Genomic DNA, 18,751 nt, shown 5'->3' with positions numbered 1-18,751 from the left:
TGCCCCTCATAATTCTGTAAACCTCTATATGGTCACTCCTCAATCTCCGACGCTCCAGGGAAACCAGCCCCAGCCTGTTTAGCCTCTCCCCATAGCTCAAATCGTCCAACCTTGGCAACATCCTTATAAATCTTTTCTGAACCCTTTCAAGTTTCACAACATCTTTCCAATAGGAAGGAGACCAGAACTGCACACAACATTTCAACAGTGGCCTAACCAATGTCCTGTACAGCTGTAACACGACCTCCCAACTCCTGTACTCAATACTTTGACCAATAAAGGAAAGCATACCAAACGCCTTCTTCACTCGACCTTCAACTTTTTACCATGGCCACTTAAAAGATTACATGGAAGTGGAATTGGAAATTCTAATCCTTATCATGACAGGGAAGAAAGTATGGGAGGAGGAAAAAGAAGGTAAAAGTAAACAATGGTGTAACCCAACCCTCAGCATACACACTATTTTGCATCAATGTGCAGTGTAGCAAACCTGTAAAATGGAATACTCCACTATAATAACTACATTATGCTCCCTCAATGAGACGGAAAGCCTGATTTCATGGCTGCAAGTGCGCTTTCCTAATTCTTGATAAATCCAATAGCAAAAAAGAGATAGTAGCAGCCTGATTGAGCAGAAAAATGCACCCTGGCGAGTCAGGGGATCAGGACTGTTGTCCGTGTTTCCTCGAGTAGGTTTCTTTGGTTATCAAACAAACCCTCCCTCAAACCTATAACTCCGAAACCTGTGCACCCAACTGCAAATCTGAAGACGTATTGTCTGTCCTGTTCTCTTCCAATTACCAGAATGAGCCACTCTCTTTGACCTTTCCACATAATGGCTGGTCAACCAATTAATCTTGCTAGCTGACAGACACCAAGACGATCTTACAATAATACAATGGAATACCATGTTATCCTATTATGCATCTCCAACAAGCATGACTCAGAGGGGTTTGCACTTATTTTTCGATAATATTTCTTTTCATTTTTCTAGATTTTCACTTTAATAATCCAAATTTGTGCAGAACATCAATCCTCCAGCATTGTCCTGGAACTAAAAATGAATCTCCTAAAAGAATTGAAACAATCCTGGAGAAAAATCATGGAGATTTTTTTTTAATTGTTTTTCATTTTTCTTCGAATTTCCAACCTGTGGTTCTGTTCAAAAGTTACTTCTTTACTCCTTTGCCGTGTATAGAGTTTAAGAGAGCGAAAAATGTAAGTACACTAAATAGAAGTAGAAATAAACTGAATGAACAAAGCAGTGAAATTAAAATGGTCGTAAAACTAATTTACTCTGCAGGATTAGTTAGTTAAATACAGATGCTTTTTCAGCAGTGTATTGTGGGAAATAATTTTTCCATCACAGAGAAGGATTTTCCCTTAGTTGACTCACTCCATGTGTCATGAATTCAGCAAATTGGTCACCAAATCACACGTTGGATGGGATCACCTGCTTTTTTGAAAGTATCATGAATCAAATCTATTTCTGGGCCCCAAACCCAGTCCAGGTCAGAGGTACCTGACAGTTGCAATCTTCCAGGAGGCAGCAAATGAATAGGCTACCTTCAAATTCACTATATAGTGAAGGACGATGGGTGGGCTCCCAAGACAGGAAAGCCTTTAGGGAGGCTTGCAGCAGTGGAAAATAGAAGTACCACCAGCTGAGGTGGAGTTGTTGAGGTAGATGAGAGAGTGTGACTTTGGCTCAAGATGCAGGCGCTCTCAGAATCTATCTAATATTTTTTAAAATGGAAGACCTCTGTGACAATAGTGCTGCCTCTGGCAAGAGTGTTTGAGGGTGGAATTGTGCCAACCAGAGTTGCAAATTTCCAATTCTGCCCTTTGACTTGTCTCCAAACCTGTGTGTGTGTGACCAGGAGGTTTCCACATGTTGGTGGCTCAATCCATTTTAACTCTCTCGGTGGTGTTTGCCTACATGATGCATCAGAAGTGAAGGATTATGAGAAGAAAATGTAGCAACTAATTTACAGAATAATGCCTTTTCATTTCTGCTCTTCCACAGACAATGAACAATCAGCCTCACGTTTTAGCTTATGCGCTTCATGAAACTGAAGGTATTCCAGAAAGGTTTGCAGAACTCATCAAGAAACATTTCAACATCATCTACTATGAAGAATTCCTGAAAAATGAAAAAGAACTTGCTGAGAAAATCCAGTTTATTTTTGGTTGGAAACACTATCCCAAAATAGATGAAAAGCTTCTAAAATCTCTACCTCATTTGAAGGCCATTATAAATTATGGAGTCGGTGTGGACCATCTCGACTTACCTATGATCAACAGTTTTGGGGTGAAGGTGGCCAACACTCCTCATGTGGTGGACAATGCTACTGCTGAAATGGGCATGGCGTTAATGTTGGCATCTGCCAGGAATATATTGGAAGGTAAAATGTAAACTATTTTGGCAAACAGACAGATGATGACTTGGAATCTATAACTTTGAACTTTAAAACCAAGGAAGGAGTAGAGCATGTGGTAATAAACATTCAAATTAACATATAATAATCAGAGAAAGCAGAGGTTCAAATCATAAAATTATGCACAACAGAAACATGCTGTCAGATAGACGAACTGCATTTACTGGCTGTTAGTACAACTAGCTCAGTGTGCTGGAGTTGGTGAGTTGAGGGTATTTTTATCTCTTTCTTAAAATTTAAACTTGCTTATATCTAACAGTTAGCTAAAAGCTAATGCATAAATTTATGAACCAGGGCCTAAGCAGAGGTATGCAAATTATCACTTTAGGATAGCTAGGTTAGTAAATGAAGGAAGCTAGTTTGAACTTTCTTTCTGTAACTGGAGTTCAGTTTCAGAATTATTACACATAGCACCTCAGTGCAACTTGAATGGGATGCTGGAAGTTTGGTGAATTGATGAAGTTAGATGAAGAGGTGCTTCTTTGGCTTTTTTTCACATTTTCACCCTGTAGGAATTACTTAATTTCACTCATCCCTTGTGTATCCAATTTATAGGCAAAGGAAAAAGCTAGAAGGATCAAAACGAGAGGGCACAAACTTAAGTTTAAGGTAAAAGACAGAAAATTACAGACCGATTAGCCTAGCCTTGGTCATGGAGTCCACTGTGAAGGATGAGATTTCTGAAAACTTGGGAAAGCATGGTAAAATAGGGCAAAGTCAGCATGGTTTCATCAAGGGGAAGTCATGCCTGACAAATCTGTTTGAATACTTTGAGGAAGTAACTAGCATGTTAGACCAAGAAGAACCAATGGATATATCTATTTGGACTCCAAGAAGGCCTTTGACAAGGTGCCGCACAGCAGGCTGAGTAAGATAAGGGCTCATGGTGTTAGAGGCAAGGTGCTACCAGAAATAGAAACCTGGCTGTCTGGCAGGAAGCAGAGAATGAGGATAAAAACATCTTTCTCAGGATGGCAGCCGGTGACAAATAGTGTTCCACAAGGCTCAGTGTTGGCACTACAACTTTCATTTCATGCATTAATGATCTAGATGAAGGAACTGAGGGCATTCTGGTTCAGTTTGCAGACAATACAAAAGTAGGGACAGGCAGCATTAAGGAGATGGGGAGGCTGCAGAAGATTTGGACAAGTTAAGGGAGTGGACAAAGAAGTGGCATATGAAGTAAAACCTGGGAAAGTGTAAGGTCATGCGCGTTGGTAGGAAGAATAGAGGCATGGACTATTTTCTAAATGGGGAGAAAATTCAGAAATCTGAAGTGCAAAGAGAATTGGGAGTTCTAGTCTAGGATTCTTTCAAGTAAACTTGCAGGTTGAGTCAGTAGATAGGAAGGCAAATGCAATGATGGCACTTCTTTTGAGAGGACCTGACTCGAAAGACAGGGATGTACTTCTGAGGCTCAATAAGGCTCTGGTCAGGCTGCATTTGGAGTATTGTGTGTAGTTTTGGACTCCATATCTCAGGAAGATGTACTGGCTCTGGAGCATGTTCAGAGGAGGTTCAGGAGAATGGTCCCAGGAATGAAAAGCTTAACGTATGAGGAATTTTTGAGGACTCTGGCTCAATACGCAATGGAGTTTGGAAGGATGAGGGGGTATCGAACTGAAACTTCTAAAATACTGAATGGCTGGACAGAGTGGATGTTGGGAAGATGTTTCTACTGCTAGGAGAGATTAGGACCCGAGGGCACAGCCTTTTATAACGGAGATAAGGAGAAACCCCTTTAGCCAGAGAGTGTGAATCTATGGAATTCACTGCCACAGAAGGCTGTGGAGGTCAGATGATTAAGTATATTTTAGACAGAGATAGATAGGTTCTTGATTGTCAAGGGGGTCAAGTGTTATGGGGAGAAAGCAGAATGGGGTTGAGAAACTTATCAGTTATGATTGAGTAGCAGAGCAAACGTGATGGGCTGAATGGCCTAATTTCTGCTCCTATGTCTTATGGACAGGAAAAGGAATGTACCTTGTAAAAATATATAAACTATGAAAAGATTTGGTTGCTTTATCTGATTAAAATTATTAACTTCTGAGTGTTCTAGTCTTCATAAAAATAATATCTGAAAACTGAATTCAACAGAATTGATCTCAGTTTAACCATGCAGTTCACTCAGGGACTCCACGTCTTACCATATGGGGATACTACATTTCACAATATGAATTGTTTCTCTTGTGGATGTGGTATTTTACATAAACAGTGGGCATTTATGATGTATGGGTTATAAAAGGAAAGTCTTTACATAAGCCCCCCACCAAAATGACTGAAAATTGATTTTCAATTTAGCACATGAGCCTCAATTGGTAATATCAGATTTGTGCACACTTCTTCCCTGGTTTTCATATGAAACCAACTATTTTGTTGGTGCTACAGTGCTGAAGATGTGCACAAGGCTTCTAAGTTTAATAGTTGCAGGTATAAAAGTTAAATAACCCAAATAGCACTGTAGTGACATCTCAAGATAATCTGCTAATCTGCAAGCAGTACTGCAACAGATTGTTGACCTATTTATTGCCAGACAACGAGGATATTGGACAATATTGGCCTTCAATTTTCACCTTCTTCCAGCTTCTGAAAAACATTCTTTGTGAATGTCATCACCCTGAAATGGTAACTCTGTTTCTCTCTCCACAGATGCTGCCTGACCCGCTGAATATTTCCAGCAGTTTTATATTTTTATTTCTGAAACACATTTATTAGTCTGCTCTTGACTAGTTTGATTTTAAAATTTTAGGTCAGAAGATTACAACTTGTCCAGACACTAAAATGTACCCTTTGAGTTGGTACGGAGTCGAAGTGACTGGAGCCACTCTTGGGATCATTGGAATGGGACGGATCGGATACAAAGTTGCTCAAAGAGCCAAAGGATTTGAGATGAAAATTCTGTATTACAACAGAAACAGGAGGTAGGATTTATTGGAGGTTCCAAATAAAGATCATTTTGTAACAGTGCATAGATATTATCTGTTAATAGTATATTGAGGTGCACATTATTAAAAAAATCACACCACAGCAGGTTATACTTCTTAAACAAATTTAGATTAAATCTTTCATCTTTTAGATTGGGATATGGTGGTTTAGGTTCTTTAGTATGTAAATCCCAGAATTACATTCTCAAGGTGACGTCAGCTTATTTAATAATAGGTGTAATCTCAGCTCAGACAGTTACATGGAGAGTGTGGATAGATGCCCATCAGCTATGATTGAATGGTGGAGTGGACTCGATGGGCTGAATGGCCTTACTTCCACTTCTATTTCTTATGGTCTTATGGTGTGATTTTTAACTGAAGTTGTTTAATATATCATTACAACGCCATGACACTGTAACCTTTTTGCTATAATTTCTGTGTTATATGATCATGTTCCACAACACCTGATAAAGAGGCAGTGCCTTGAAAGCTAGTGCTTCCAAATAAACTTGTTGGACTATAATCTGGTGTTGTGTGAGTTTTGACTTTGTCCACCCCAGTCCACACCGACTCCTCTAAATCATGAGGTCCACATTGACATACTAGCACATTAGTCCCCAAACACAGTATTTCACCTGCTTCTTGGATAGCCAGTTTAAGGTTGAATGAGAAATTAAAATCACAAAAAATTGATATTCCGTATTACAACTGCCTTGCTGCCATATTCATAGTGATAATTCAAATCCTGGTGGAAGTTCCACCTCCACCCCCTCAAGAATACATAGAGGCTGACTAAAAATTCAAAAGGTGCAGCCCGATTATGTCCCCAAACTCCTCAGGGAGTCCACAGGTCTACCCAGGTTATTGAGACAGCAGCCAAAATAGAATTAGAAATAGCAGCAAAGATGCAGAGTTTGTGGTGGGGTTTGAAGAAACTGAGTTTAATCTTCTTAACGTTTATGTGCCAAATGTAGCACACATACGTCTAAGTCACCACATTTTGGATTCAGGTCCCACTCCAGCAAAATGTAGGCTGCTATATCAATGTAGAACTGAGAGAGTACTGCATTTCAGAGATGCAGTAGAATGTTGTCCTCTGCCTCAGATCTAATTGTTCACCATGGCAAGTTTCCTTAAATTGCTTTTTTATGGAGTCATAGAATCCTATAGTATGGAGAAAGGCCCTTCAGCCCAAACTGGTCTATGCCAAGCAAAATGTCTATCCACGCTAATCCCATTTCCCTGCACTTGGCCCATATTCTTTTGAACCTTTCCTATCCATGTATTTGTCCAAATGTCTTTTAAATGTCATTAATGTACTTGCGTCAACCACTTCCACCTGCAGCTCATTCCATTTGTGTACCACCCTCTGTTGTCCTTCAGGTTCCCATTTATTCTTTCCCCTTTTACCTTAAACTGATGTCCTCTCGTCCTCAATTCCCCAACCCTGGTAAAAAGACAGAATACTTTCACCCTATCCACACTTTCATGGTCTTACACACTTCTATCAGATCCTCTCTCAGTCTCCTAAGCTCTGAAGAAAAATGTCCTAGCTTGTCCAACCTCTCGCTATAACTCAGTCTCTTGTGTTCTGGCAACATCCTTGCAAATTTCTTCTGCACTCTTTCCAGTTTAATAACATCCTTCCTATAACAAGGTGACCAAAACTGAACAGAATACTCCAAGTGCGCCTCATCAAAGTCCTGTACAACTGCAACATAACTTCCCAACTTCTATGATGATTTAAAAAATATCTGAGTCACTTGTTCAGTTTCCCCCTCTGAATTACAGATCATGATTATTTTATTTATTATTTTTAATAATCAATTGTATTAGCCCTGAATCACAAAATCAGAATTAATTGGCAGGACTGCTTGGTTTTATTCCTTTACACATTGTCAGTGACTTGTCTCATTGCCTGACAGTAACTATCAAATAAAGCAGTATCATGTATTGATTGGTAATTGTCTGAACGTACTAGGTGATCATGGCCTGTATCTTTCTTTAAGAAAAGTATAAAAATGTCTTTATTTTAACCATGTGTGCAGCTGCTCTGAGGAACACAGAAGTGTATAACCTCTGTGTTTCCGGATGCTGTGTACCTGGCCGTATTAAGAAAGAAAGAATGAAGTCTTAAAGAACCAGACTGATTGTGAGTGCTTATTGACCAATCACAAAACAGAGAAGTACCTCCCCACCCCAGGGGGTCCAGACATTCAGTAACACCGGGAGTAATCCAGATAATACTACCCTAGAGGACCTAACTTTTATATTACAGCCTAACTTTCTCAATTGTCCCTTCAGAATCTCATCCCTTTCCCTTTCTATGTTGTTAGTTCAAATGTGTGCAATGACCTCCTGCTGGTTCCTCTCCCCTTTGAGAACATTCTGCACCATCTCTGAGACATCCTTGATCCTGGTACCAGGGAGGCAACACACCATTCTGATTTTTTGCTGCTGGCCACAGAAACATCTATCTGTGCCTCTGATTAGAGAGTCCCCTATCACAATCGATTGCTTGGGACTTGACATACCCCTCGTTACATTACAGCCATTCCAGATACAGAAACTTGGCTGTTCATGCTACATTCCCCTGAGAGTCCACTACATTTTCCAAAACAGCACACTAGTTTGAGATGGGGATAGCCACAGGAGACTCCTGCATTACCTATCTACCCCTCCTACCTTCCTGGAATTAACTCTTCATCCCGGCTCTAACTGTGGCTTTTCTCCCTTCCTATAACTGTCATTGATCACACTCCTTAGCTCCTGAAAATTCCTTATTGCCTCTAACTGCTGCTCCAACTGACACATGCGCTCGGATAGGATTTGCAACCAAAGACTCTTCCCGTGGACGTAATCATCAGTAACATGGCAACTCTCCCTCAACTCCCACACCTGACAGGAAGAGCACATCACTCTACTAAAGGCCATCTTTGCTCCTTCACAATCTACTAGCCCAAAAAATAGCACCGTCTTATTGTTCTTAAATAAAAACTTTGGGAGAAACTGAGGGCTGCAGATGCTAGAGATTAGAATCAAGATTAGAGTGGTGCTGGAAAGGCACAGCAGGTCAGGCAGCATCCAAGGAGCAGGAAAATCAGGAATGATGAAGGGCTCCTGCCCGAAACATCAATTTTGCTGCTCCTCAGATGCTGCATGACCTGCTGTGCTTTTCCAGTACCACTCTAATAAAAATACTGCTCCAGGCTAACTTAATACTTATAGCTTATATTTTTAAAATTTAATCAGGAGACAGATCGGAATTAATATAATCAAGAAATAACCCACTGTACTCACTGTTGTTGATTTACAGTAAGGCTACACTTAAAAACTAAGCACTTATCCGTTCCTATGCAGTGAGCTCTCCCACAGAGGTTCCTCCAGGTTCAGCTCTGAATTTCGCTGTTTGTTAATTTTTCATGGACACACTCTGATGTCCAGACATACTTGAACTTAACAGCAAAGGTAGTAACTGTGCAGATTCACTGCTGTGTCAGACAGCAGTATAGGTTTCTTTCTTTAACCATGTGGTCAATGCTTTTCTCTGTCTTCCTCCTTTTTAAAGTGCTGTTGTTTTGATCTGTTGTTCCCCCCTAAGTTCCAAATCAACATAACAGTAAATACAACAGTAATTGCTGCTCCTGGAATTCAAGGAAATCACCTCCAACACCTAATACATTTCAAATAAGGAGCAGCTCTTACATCCACAATGTTTTCCTGTCTTCCATCTTGGATTATGCAGAATCAATGACATAGGAAGAGTAAACGACTTGGTTCTGAGGAGACAATATAGGAAATTAGGCAGGAATTTGAAAAGTAGTTCCTCAAAGGTAGTAAAATCTGGATTGACTCTCTACCATGAGCGAGTGAGAGTTGGAATATGAGGATAGAACAGATGAATGTGTGGCTGAGGAGCTGGTGTGGGGGAGAAGGATGCACATTTTTGGATCATGGTAATCTCTTCTGGGTAAAAAAGTGACCTGTATAAGAAGGACGATAGCACCTGAATTGGAAGGGGACTAATACACTGTTGGGGAGATTCGCGAGGGATGCTCGGGAGGATGGACCCAGGGAGATAATGAGAAAAGAGATCAGTCTGAGACTGCTGCAACTGGAAAATGGAGTACCTCAGTTAAGGCAGGCAGGAATAAAGCAGAGAACAGGTTGGACTGATGAATTCAAATACATTTATTTCAATGCAAGAAGCCCAATAGGTAAGGCAGATGAACTCAGGCCATGTTTGGGAACATAGGACTGGGATATCATAGCAATTACAAAAACATGGCTCAGGGATGGACAGGACTGGCAGCTTAATGTTCCAGGGTATAGATGCGATAGGAAGGATAGAAAGGGGGGCATGAAAGGAAGGCGAGTGGTGCTTTTGATTAGGAATATCATAACAGCTGTACTTCGGGAGGATATTCTGGGAGTCCATCCAGGAAATTTATTTGGGCTGAACTCAGAAATAAGGAAGAGATGATCACCTTATTGGGATTGTACTACAGACTCCTCAGTAGTCAGTAGGAAATTGAGAAGCAAATTTGTAAAGAGATCTCAGTTATCGGTAAGAATTATAGGGTGGTAATGTTAGGGAATTTGAACATTCCAAACAGACTGACACTGCCATAGTGTTAAGGGCTTGGACGGACAGGAATTTGCTACACATGTACAAGAATATTTTCTGATTCAGTATGTGAATGTACCCACAAGAAAAGGAGCAAAACTTGACCTACTCTTGGGAAATAAGGCAGTGCAGGTGACTGAGGTGTCAGTGGGGGAGCACTTTGGGGCTAGTGATCATAATTCTCTTGCTTTCAAAATAGTGATAGAAAAATGATGGACCAGATCTAAATTTCAAGTTCTAAACTGGAGGTAGAACAATTTTGATAGAATTAAGCAAAATCTTTCAAATGTAGATTGGGGGTGGGTATCTGCAGGTAAAGGGACCACTGGAAAGTTGGAAGCCATCAAAAATGATTTAATGAGAGTTCACAGAGAGTATGTTCTTGTGAGGGTGAAGGGTACGCTTATTCGGTACAGGGAATGCTGGACGACAAGAGAAATTGACGTATTCGTCAAGATAAAGGAGGCATACGGCAAATACAGACAGCAGAAATTGAATGATTCCCTCGAAGAATATAAAGGCCATAGAAGTATACTTAAAGAGGGAAATCAGGATGGCAAAAAGGGGCTTTAGCAAATAGGGTTAAGGAGAATCCAAAGGACTTTATAAATAAATGAAGGACAAAAGGGTAACTAGGGAGAGAACAGGACCCCTTAAAGATCAGCAAGACTGCCTACATATGGAACCGCAGGAGATGGGGGTAATATACTACATGAGTATTTTACATCAGTGAATCCTGTGGAGAATGATATGGAAGCTAGAGAACATGAGGAAATAAATGGTTTCATTTTGAAAAATCTCCCTATTACAGAAGATGATGTGCTGACTGTCTTAGAATGATTGAAGATGGATAAATCAAGTGTACCCTAACATTTTGGAAGCGAGAGGGATGATTGTTGGGCCCTTTGCTCAGATATTTGAATCATCAATAGCCACAGGTGAGATGCTGGACGACGGGGAAAGCCAGGGAACTACAGACCAGTGATTCTGACATCAGTGGTCGGCAAGCTTTTGGATGCGATCCTGAGGGACAGGATTTCCATGTATTTGGAAAGGAAAGGACTGATTAGGGATAATCAACATGACTTTGACCATGGGAAATCGTGTCTCATGAACTTAATTGATTTTTTTGAAGAAGTAACAAAGAGGATTGATGAAGACAGAGCAATGGACATGACCTATACTGACTTCAGTAAGGCGTTCAAAAAAGGTTTCTCATGGTAGACTGGTTAGCAAGGTTGGAAATTAGGGAGAACTAGCCAATTGGATACAGAACTGGCTCAAAAGGTAGAATACAGAGGGTGGTGGTGGAGGGTTGCTTTTCAGAATGGAGACCTATGACCAGGAGATGTCACAAGGATTTGGTGGTGGGTTCAGTGCTTTTTGTCATTTATGTAAATGATTTGGATATGAAAATAGAAGGTATAGTTCGTAAATTTGCAGATGACACCAAAATTGTTGATATAGTGGATAGCCAAGAAGGTTACCTCAGAGTACAACAGGACCTTGATAAGATGGGTCGATGGGCTGAGGAGTGGCAGATGGAGTTTAATTTAGATAAATGTGAGGTGCTGCATTTTGGAAAGGCAAATCAGGGCAGGATTTATACACCTAAAGGCAAGGTCCTGAGGAGTGTTGCTGAACAAAGAGACCTTGGAGTGCAGGTTTATATTTCCTTGAAAGTAGAGCCACAGATAGATAGGATAGTGAAGAATGCATTTGGTACACTTACCTTTATTGGTCAGTGCATTGAGTATAGGAGTTGGGAGGTCATGTTGCAGCTGCACAGATATTGTTGAGGCCATTTTTGGCATTGTTGTGTTGCCATTTTCTTACCAGACCATAGTGGCCGCTCTCTTCATTGGTGATTTAACCTGAGGGTCACCAGACCTCAGGCCAGGGAAGAGGTTGAGAAGGAGAGTCCACCATGGTAACCTCAAACCAGTAATGGGAATTGAACCCACACTGTTGGCATCACACTTTCAAATCACACTTAGTTTTGCACCTTCTCCACTAGGTACTTCCACATACTGAATCAGAAAATTTTCTTGTACACATTTAATAAATTCCTCTACTTCTAAACCCTTAATGCCACGGCAACCCAATCTACATTTGGAAAGTTAAAATCCCCAACCATAACCACCCTATTATTTTTACACGTAACTGAAATCTCCTTTCAAATTTATTTCTCAATTTCCCACTGACTATTATGCAATCTACAATACAATCCCAATAAGGTGATCATCCCTTTCTTATTTCTCAGTTCCACTCAAATAACTTCCCTGGGTGTATTCCCAGGAATATCCTCCCTAAGTACAGCAGTAATGCTATCCCTTATCAAAAACGCCACTCCCCTCCTCTCTTGCCCCACCTCCCACTTTCTATCCTTCCTATAGCATCTGTTTCCAGGAGCATTAAGCTGCTCGTCCTGTCCATCCCTGAGCCACATCTCTATAATTGCCATGATACCCCAGTCCCATGTTCCTAACCATGCTCTGAGTTCATCTGCCTTCCCTTCTAGGCTTTTGCATTGAAATAAATGTAGTTTAATTTATCAGTCCTACCTTCTTCTCTGCTTTGGCCCTGCCTGTCCTGACTGTTTGACTCACTCATTTTCCCAACTGTACCAGTCTCAGATTGATCTCTTTCATCACTATTTCCCTGGGTCCAACCCCCCCAACCCCTTGACCCACCTTACCAGTTTAAAATATTCCCAAGTAGCTTGAGTAAATTTCCCTGCCAGTATATTAGTCCCCTTCTAATTCAGGTGCAATCTGTCCTTCTTGTACAGGTAACTTCTACCCCAGAAGAGATTCCAATGATCCAAAAATGTGAACCCTTCTCCCCTGCACCAGCTCCTCAATCACACATTCATCAGATCTATCCTCCTATTCCTATCCTCACTAGCTCATAGCACTGGGAGTAATCCAGATATTACTACTCTCAAAGACCTCCTTTTTAAATTCATGCCTAACTTTTTTTATCTCCCTTCGGAATCTCATGATTTTCCCTTTCTATGTTGTTAGTTCCAATGTGTCTCTCCCCTTTGAGATCATTCTGCACCCTCTCAGAGATGTCTTTGAACTTGGCACCAGAGAGACAACACACCATACTGATTTCTTGCTGTCGGCTGCAGAAACGTCTGTCTGTCCCTCTGACTGCAGAGTACCCTATCACAATCAATCGCTTGGAACCCAATGTCCCCTGATTACATTAGAGCCAATCTCGATACCAGAAACTTGGCATTTCATGCTACACTCTCCTGAGAGTCCATCATCCCCTACATTTTCCAAAACAGCATACTAAACTAAACTGGATACCAGGTACTAAAAATTCTCTATCTTTATCATAACACTTGTTTCATCTATTTTTAGGACTGAGGAAGAAGAGAGGCTGGTTGGGGCTTGTTACTGTGCAAAAATTGATGATCTCCTCCTGAAGTCAGATTTTGTGATGATTGTAGTAAGCTTGACTCCTCAAACTTCCAAAATGATTGGGGAAAGAGAGCTCAGTCTAATGAAACCCAACGCTATTCTTATTAATATCTCCCGTGGTAAGAAAATATATATGTGATTGCTTATTTTACAAATATAGATGTCGTTTGCAAAAATGTTTTCACCATCTGTTTGCTATGACTAAGTTCCTTATTTAAGAGGTTTCTGATTTTGTAATTCTATTAAATCTTTTATAAAAGTGACACATTTCTAACACAGAAAATTATTAAAACTAATTTTTTTGGACGGGTTTTCCAAGATTCCATAGTTTATACTCTTCTTCACAGGAGCACTTGTGAATTCCACTGATGGATGGTTTCAGCATTGCATCTCCAGGGAGCAGCCTAAATACTTATGTAGTTATGTCAGCTAAATAGTAAGGATCAAACAGGACTGGGCAAGACACTTCTTGTATATAAGAACATATAACAGAGCTTTCCATGCGGTAGTTAAACTCATTCACCACCTCACAAAGTGGACTACCCAAAGTCAACTCGAAGGTCAAGATTAGAGCAGTACTGCTGGTATATAAACTGTATGAAATTTTCATCTATAGTGCATGAAATATTGAGAAAAGGACTATAAATCAGTATAAGAAAGCTTGGTTGTGGTGATGTGTAAGCAGGATCTGCTTCAGGATGACCTGAAGCTAAGTGGAGAATTGGAAGCCATTGAAAGAGTTTTAGAATGAGTCTGGAGAAAAATAAATCCTGCATAAGTTTCAGGTGAAGATGCATTGAAGTAGTGGCAGAGGCAAGTGATGATACTTGGTCATATCATCCAGCAGAAGTTCATAACCAAAGAAGGGGCTTCATGGATTGAGGTTTGTGCTCAGAGCTGACAGCATCACTTATAATCAGAGGGAACAATGTGTGCACATTGCTTTATATGCTGCTGACACCTTTGGCCCTTCTGGATGAAGATCCCAATTGTTTAGGGTGGCAGCATGGTGGCTCAGTGGTTAGCACTGCACCAGGGTCCCAGGTTTGATTCCAGCCTCGGGCGTCTGTCTGTGTGGAATTTGCACATTCTCCCCGTGTCTGAGTGGGTTTCCCCCGGGTGCTCTGGTTTCCTCCCACTGTCCAAATATGTGCAGGTTAGGTGGCTTGACAATGCTAAATTTCCCTTAGTGTTAGGTGCATTAGTCAGAGGGGCATGGGTCTGGGTGGGTTACTCTTCGGAGGGTGGGTGTAGACTGGTTGGGCCGAAGGGCCGATTTCCACACTGTAGGGAATCTAATCTAATCTAAATACCTTTGTGCACGAAGTTTAGCAGTCAAAGAGTTATCCACCAGTGGCTGTGCCAGAGAGGTGCCACCTTCAGAGACAGTCAATTCTGGAGAATGACCAGGGAGTATACATCATACAGGCTTTTGCACTTGACCTTTCACATGCTTGTAACCTTTGTTGGTTCCCTCTAAAAGCCCTCTGATGTGTATGCTGCAGTTTCCTCCCTCACAGGCCCAGTCACTTAGCCTGCACTTACAATTTCCAGATGGAAGGCAATAGTAAGCACTCTTCCTCCTCGTCATTATTGCAATATTCTCCCAGCCTCAACATGACTCCTCAAATATCCACAGCCACTTACCAGTGGTCTATCCCATCAACCTAGAAGGAATTGCACTTGCACAAGTCTAAAACTAACCCATCTACATTTACCCACAGCAGCCACTCAGGCCCAGGCACATGAGGTGAACATGTCTGGTTTTGTCATTCATGTCCCTATGTCTTCAAGCCACTACTGACTTGTTCTAACCATTGTAACAGTGCTGCTATTAAACCAGAATGCCTTGTCCATGGAGAAACATAATGAACAGTAATCAAGAAAACAGGAGATAGTGGTTACCTCAACCAATCATTTTTGAGTTAATGAAGTCTTTGTAAAGTTAACATTACAGTTATATGTTAGATGCAATACTTTTCCCTAATTGACATTAATTTCAAGTAAAATGAATGATATGGCCTCCACAACTGCAATAAAACATTTTTGGGATAAATTTCCCCAAAATAAATGTTGCTAAAATGATATAACTTTTACTTTGCCTGCATATTACAAATCTTTGTTCCATATACAGAAGACTATGAGACCAAGCTAACATAGTTTGCTTGATATCTCAAGGTGGAGTGATTGATCAGGATGCTTTAGTGAAAGCGCTTCAGAACGGGGTTATTCGTGCAGCAGCACTAGATGTCTCTGAACCAGAGCCCCTTCCGAGGTATGTTGTCACGTACATTTATTCATATTATCATTTCAAAAATAACAATCAATAATCTTGGCACAGACACCCATTTAACATCACAACCATCTCGTGCTTTTCCTAAAAGGAATCATCCTATACTACAATTACCAAATGTCATTCTGACTCCCCACATTGGAGGTGCTACTGAAAAGACCACTCATGAAATGCTGGAGAAAATGATTGAAAATGCTGTGGCTGCTGTTCGTGGATTTCCGATGCCTGACGAAGTGCTGCTGTCATGATGGGTATAAGCAGTAGAGATTTGTGATGCTTTGATACTAATACACTGTAGGAATGACCACCTCAACATCAGTTCATTCAAAACAAGAATGTCAACATTTTAGTGAAGAAATAAGGTTTTATATCCTGTTGTCAGCCAAAATAATACTGGAATTTTCCTTTTCCCTCCTTTCATATTAATTTATAAAATTCAGGCCAGCTCTCACACTCAAGCACAAGAATCTTCGTGCAGATATGACAAGATGAATAATGAATTGACTTAACAAGTAAAACATTGTGATTCTACTTCTGCCCACCAACACTATATTCATCAGACCCAGCACAGGAACAGGGGCTGATCAATACTGAGGCCCACCTCTGTTCATTGAAATAACAGCCCAGTCTGGTGATGTGTACAGCTCCTTGACATTCACTCTTTTACTACCCCATGCCCTCAAGACATCCCTCGTCTCTGTGTAACCCCGAGCCGTCATCCAATATCCATGGTAAAAATAACTCACAAGCTCTATACTAACAATTGCAAATCCTTGGGAAGGTGATAAATCTGACAAAATAAATAAACATTACTTGAATTTCACTTGAAAACCATGATCTCAGACCAAGTCAAAATCTGTCAAAATAAGAAAGTTCATATTCTGTTTGACCACTATGTGAACTAACCTTCCAGAGCAGAATCAAATAGTTGTTTTGAAAGTCAGCCAACTATTCATAACAAGATTCCATTGAAGAACTGGGTCAACAAACTCTCCTTGGCTTAATTTAGTAAAGCATTTGAAGATAATCAGATGCCGAGCCTTCTGCCAAAGTTTGAAAACCAAGCAAATGAATGAACTAAACTTCAAGGAAACCATCAAAGTTATGGGTACATTTCACACTGTTAGATCCAAACTTCAACATTCTATATATGAAGCAGGAGCAAGAGTAGGCCCCTTAAAAGCTGCTTCACCATCCACTATATCGTGGGGGATCTGATCGTGGCCTCAACTCCACTTTCCCACCAACTGGATAACATTAGATTCCCTTGGTCAGTCAAGGGAGTAGAACTGTTGTACAAGCCAGATTAGCATTTTATCCATGGATGATGTACTCCAATACATCTCAAAATTTTCTATTTTCGCAATCATTTTCATTCCTTTATCAGCTTGCCAGATATCAGAGGTTGACAGGCTAGCAAACACAGTGTTTAGCAGTCACTCACATTTCTGAAATAAGTTAAAAATCACACAACACCAGGCTATAGTCCAATAGGTTTATTTGGAAGCACTAGCTTTCGGAGCGCTGCTCCTTACCAGGGGGTTGTCACAACCACCTGACGAAGGAGCAGTGCTCAGAAACCTAGTGCTTCCAATTAAACCTGTTAGACTATACCCTGGTGATGTCTGATTTTTAACGTTGTACACCCTAGTCCAACACCGACATCTCCAAACCATTTCTGAAATAAGCTGCATCATCACTCACTGTATTAGAAACAGACGTAATTCTATTGTTAGTTTTAAAATGGTTATGGAAAAGACAGACCTGATGTAAAAGTTGAAGTCCTAAATTGGAGTAAGGCCAATTTTGATAGTATTAGGCAAGAACTTTCACAAGTTGATTGGGAGAGGCTATTCACAATAAAGGGATATGGCAGATGGAGTGTAATTTAGACAAATGTGAGGTGTTGCCTTTTGGTATGGCAAATCAGGGCAGAACTTATACAGTTAATGATACAGTCCTGGAGAGTGTGGCTGAAAAAAAGAGACCGAAGGGTGCAGGTGCACAGTTAGTGGAGTGGGAGGTAAACAGGGTGATAATGTGATGATACTGTGGCTTTAAGAAGTACATATTGTCCTGTGTTTTTTTGAAGAGAGGTTTCAAGACAGAGACAACAAGCTGGCTATTTGAATCCAGTAAAGTAAAGGGCTTATGAGGCTTTGGGTAATTTTTTTCAGCTGGAGCAATGGAGGCAGCCGAAATGAGTGGGGTCAGGTTTCCACAGAACCAGCACTGTTTTTAGTGTTAATGCTTCAGTGGCAGTTGTTAGGTTCTTGAAGCTGGGTGGAAGCTGCAATACATTTCTCCCTGCTACTCTCACACACACAGACACACACACAGACACACACACACACACACACACACACACACACACACACACACAGACACACACACAGAGTCTTCTTGTTTTTTTTCTTTCCTCCTAGACTAGACAATTGCCTGTAAGACAATCTATTTTGCTGAATTTACCTTTATTGGGGGTGTGTTTATGGGATGTTACTATATTGGAACAGTTACTGTTTATTCATTAAGTAATATATTGTTCTGTTAAGTTTTCTGTTAGAGTTAAATTATTACAATTTGTCTTCTAATGTATTTTAACTATCATGTATGAGTCAAGTGCATTTTGCTTCAACACTGGTAATTTGACCAATCAAATTGCACCCAGAACACAATGCCTTTAAAGTAAGAAAAGGGTACAGTCTAGTCTACTTTCTTAATATATAAATTCAAAATATATTGTGATCCATAACAAATTAGTGACTCTTGTTGGGATCAAAATCTCTATTTCTAGATTGGATTTAAGATTATGGGACTCAAAGGCAGTGAGTAGTAAGTATTGACGTTTTTTCATTTCAAGCATTGTATTTCGTTGGTTTAAACAGGGTGTGCCTTGTGTAATAATGGCTCTTTCAGTCACTAAGGGTTTCCTCAGGGTGGAAGAAGTCAGTTCAAAAGTTTTACAGAAAGTGAGCAAGGCAAAGCTTCCAGAATTGGCAAAAAAGCTGGAGGTGGGGTTGTCTGGACCTGTGAGG

At 40.5% G+C, this 18,751-nt stretch overlaps 1 protein-coding gene across 2 annotated transcripts in view; it reads left to right on the top strand.

Moving 5' to 3' along the window:
- Positions 1-17,251, top strand: part of LOC140465044 (probable 2-ketogluconate reductase) — a 56,947-nt gene extending 39,696 nt beyond the window's left edge. For both annotated transcript variants that reach the window (XM_072560867.1, XM_072560869.1), the window contains exons 2-6: positions 2,027-2,405; positions 5,188-5,359; positions 13,364-13,542; positions 15,602-15,698; positions 15,808-17,251. In XM_072560867.1, coding sequence (XP_072416968.1) covers positions 2,027-2,405; positions 5,188-5,359; positions 13,364-13,542; positions 15,602-15,698; positions 15,808-15,964 — 984 coding nt within the window. In that variant the 3' untranslated portion in view covers positions 15,965-17,251. The remainder of the gene's footprint in view (positions 1-2,026; positions 2,406-5,187; positions 5,360-13,363; positions 13,543-15,601; positions 15,699-15,807) is intronic.
- Positions 17,252-18,751: the final 1,500 nt, after the last annotated feature.

The sequence above is a fragment of the Chiloscyllium punctatum genome, chromosome 41, assembly GCF_047496795.1.
Source record: "Chiloscyllium punctatum isolate Juve2018m chromosome 41, sChiPun1.3, whole genome shotgun sequence".
Classification (NCBI taxonomy): domain Eukaryota; kingdom Metazoa; phylum Chordata; class Chondrichthyes; order Orectolobiformes; family Hemiscylliidae; genus Chiloscyllium; species Chiloscyllium punctatum.
Note: the sequence above shows the minus strand (reverse complement) of the source record. Positions and strands in the feature narration are given on the sequence as shown.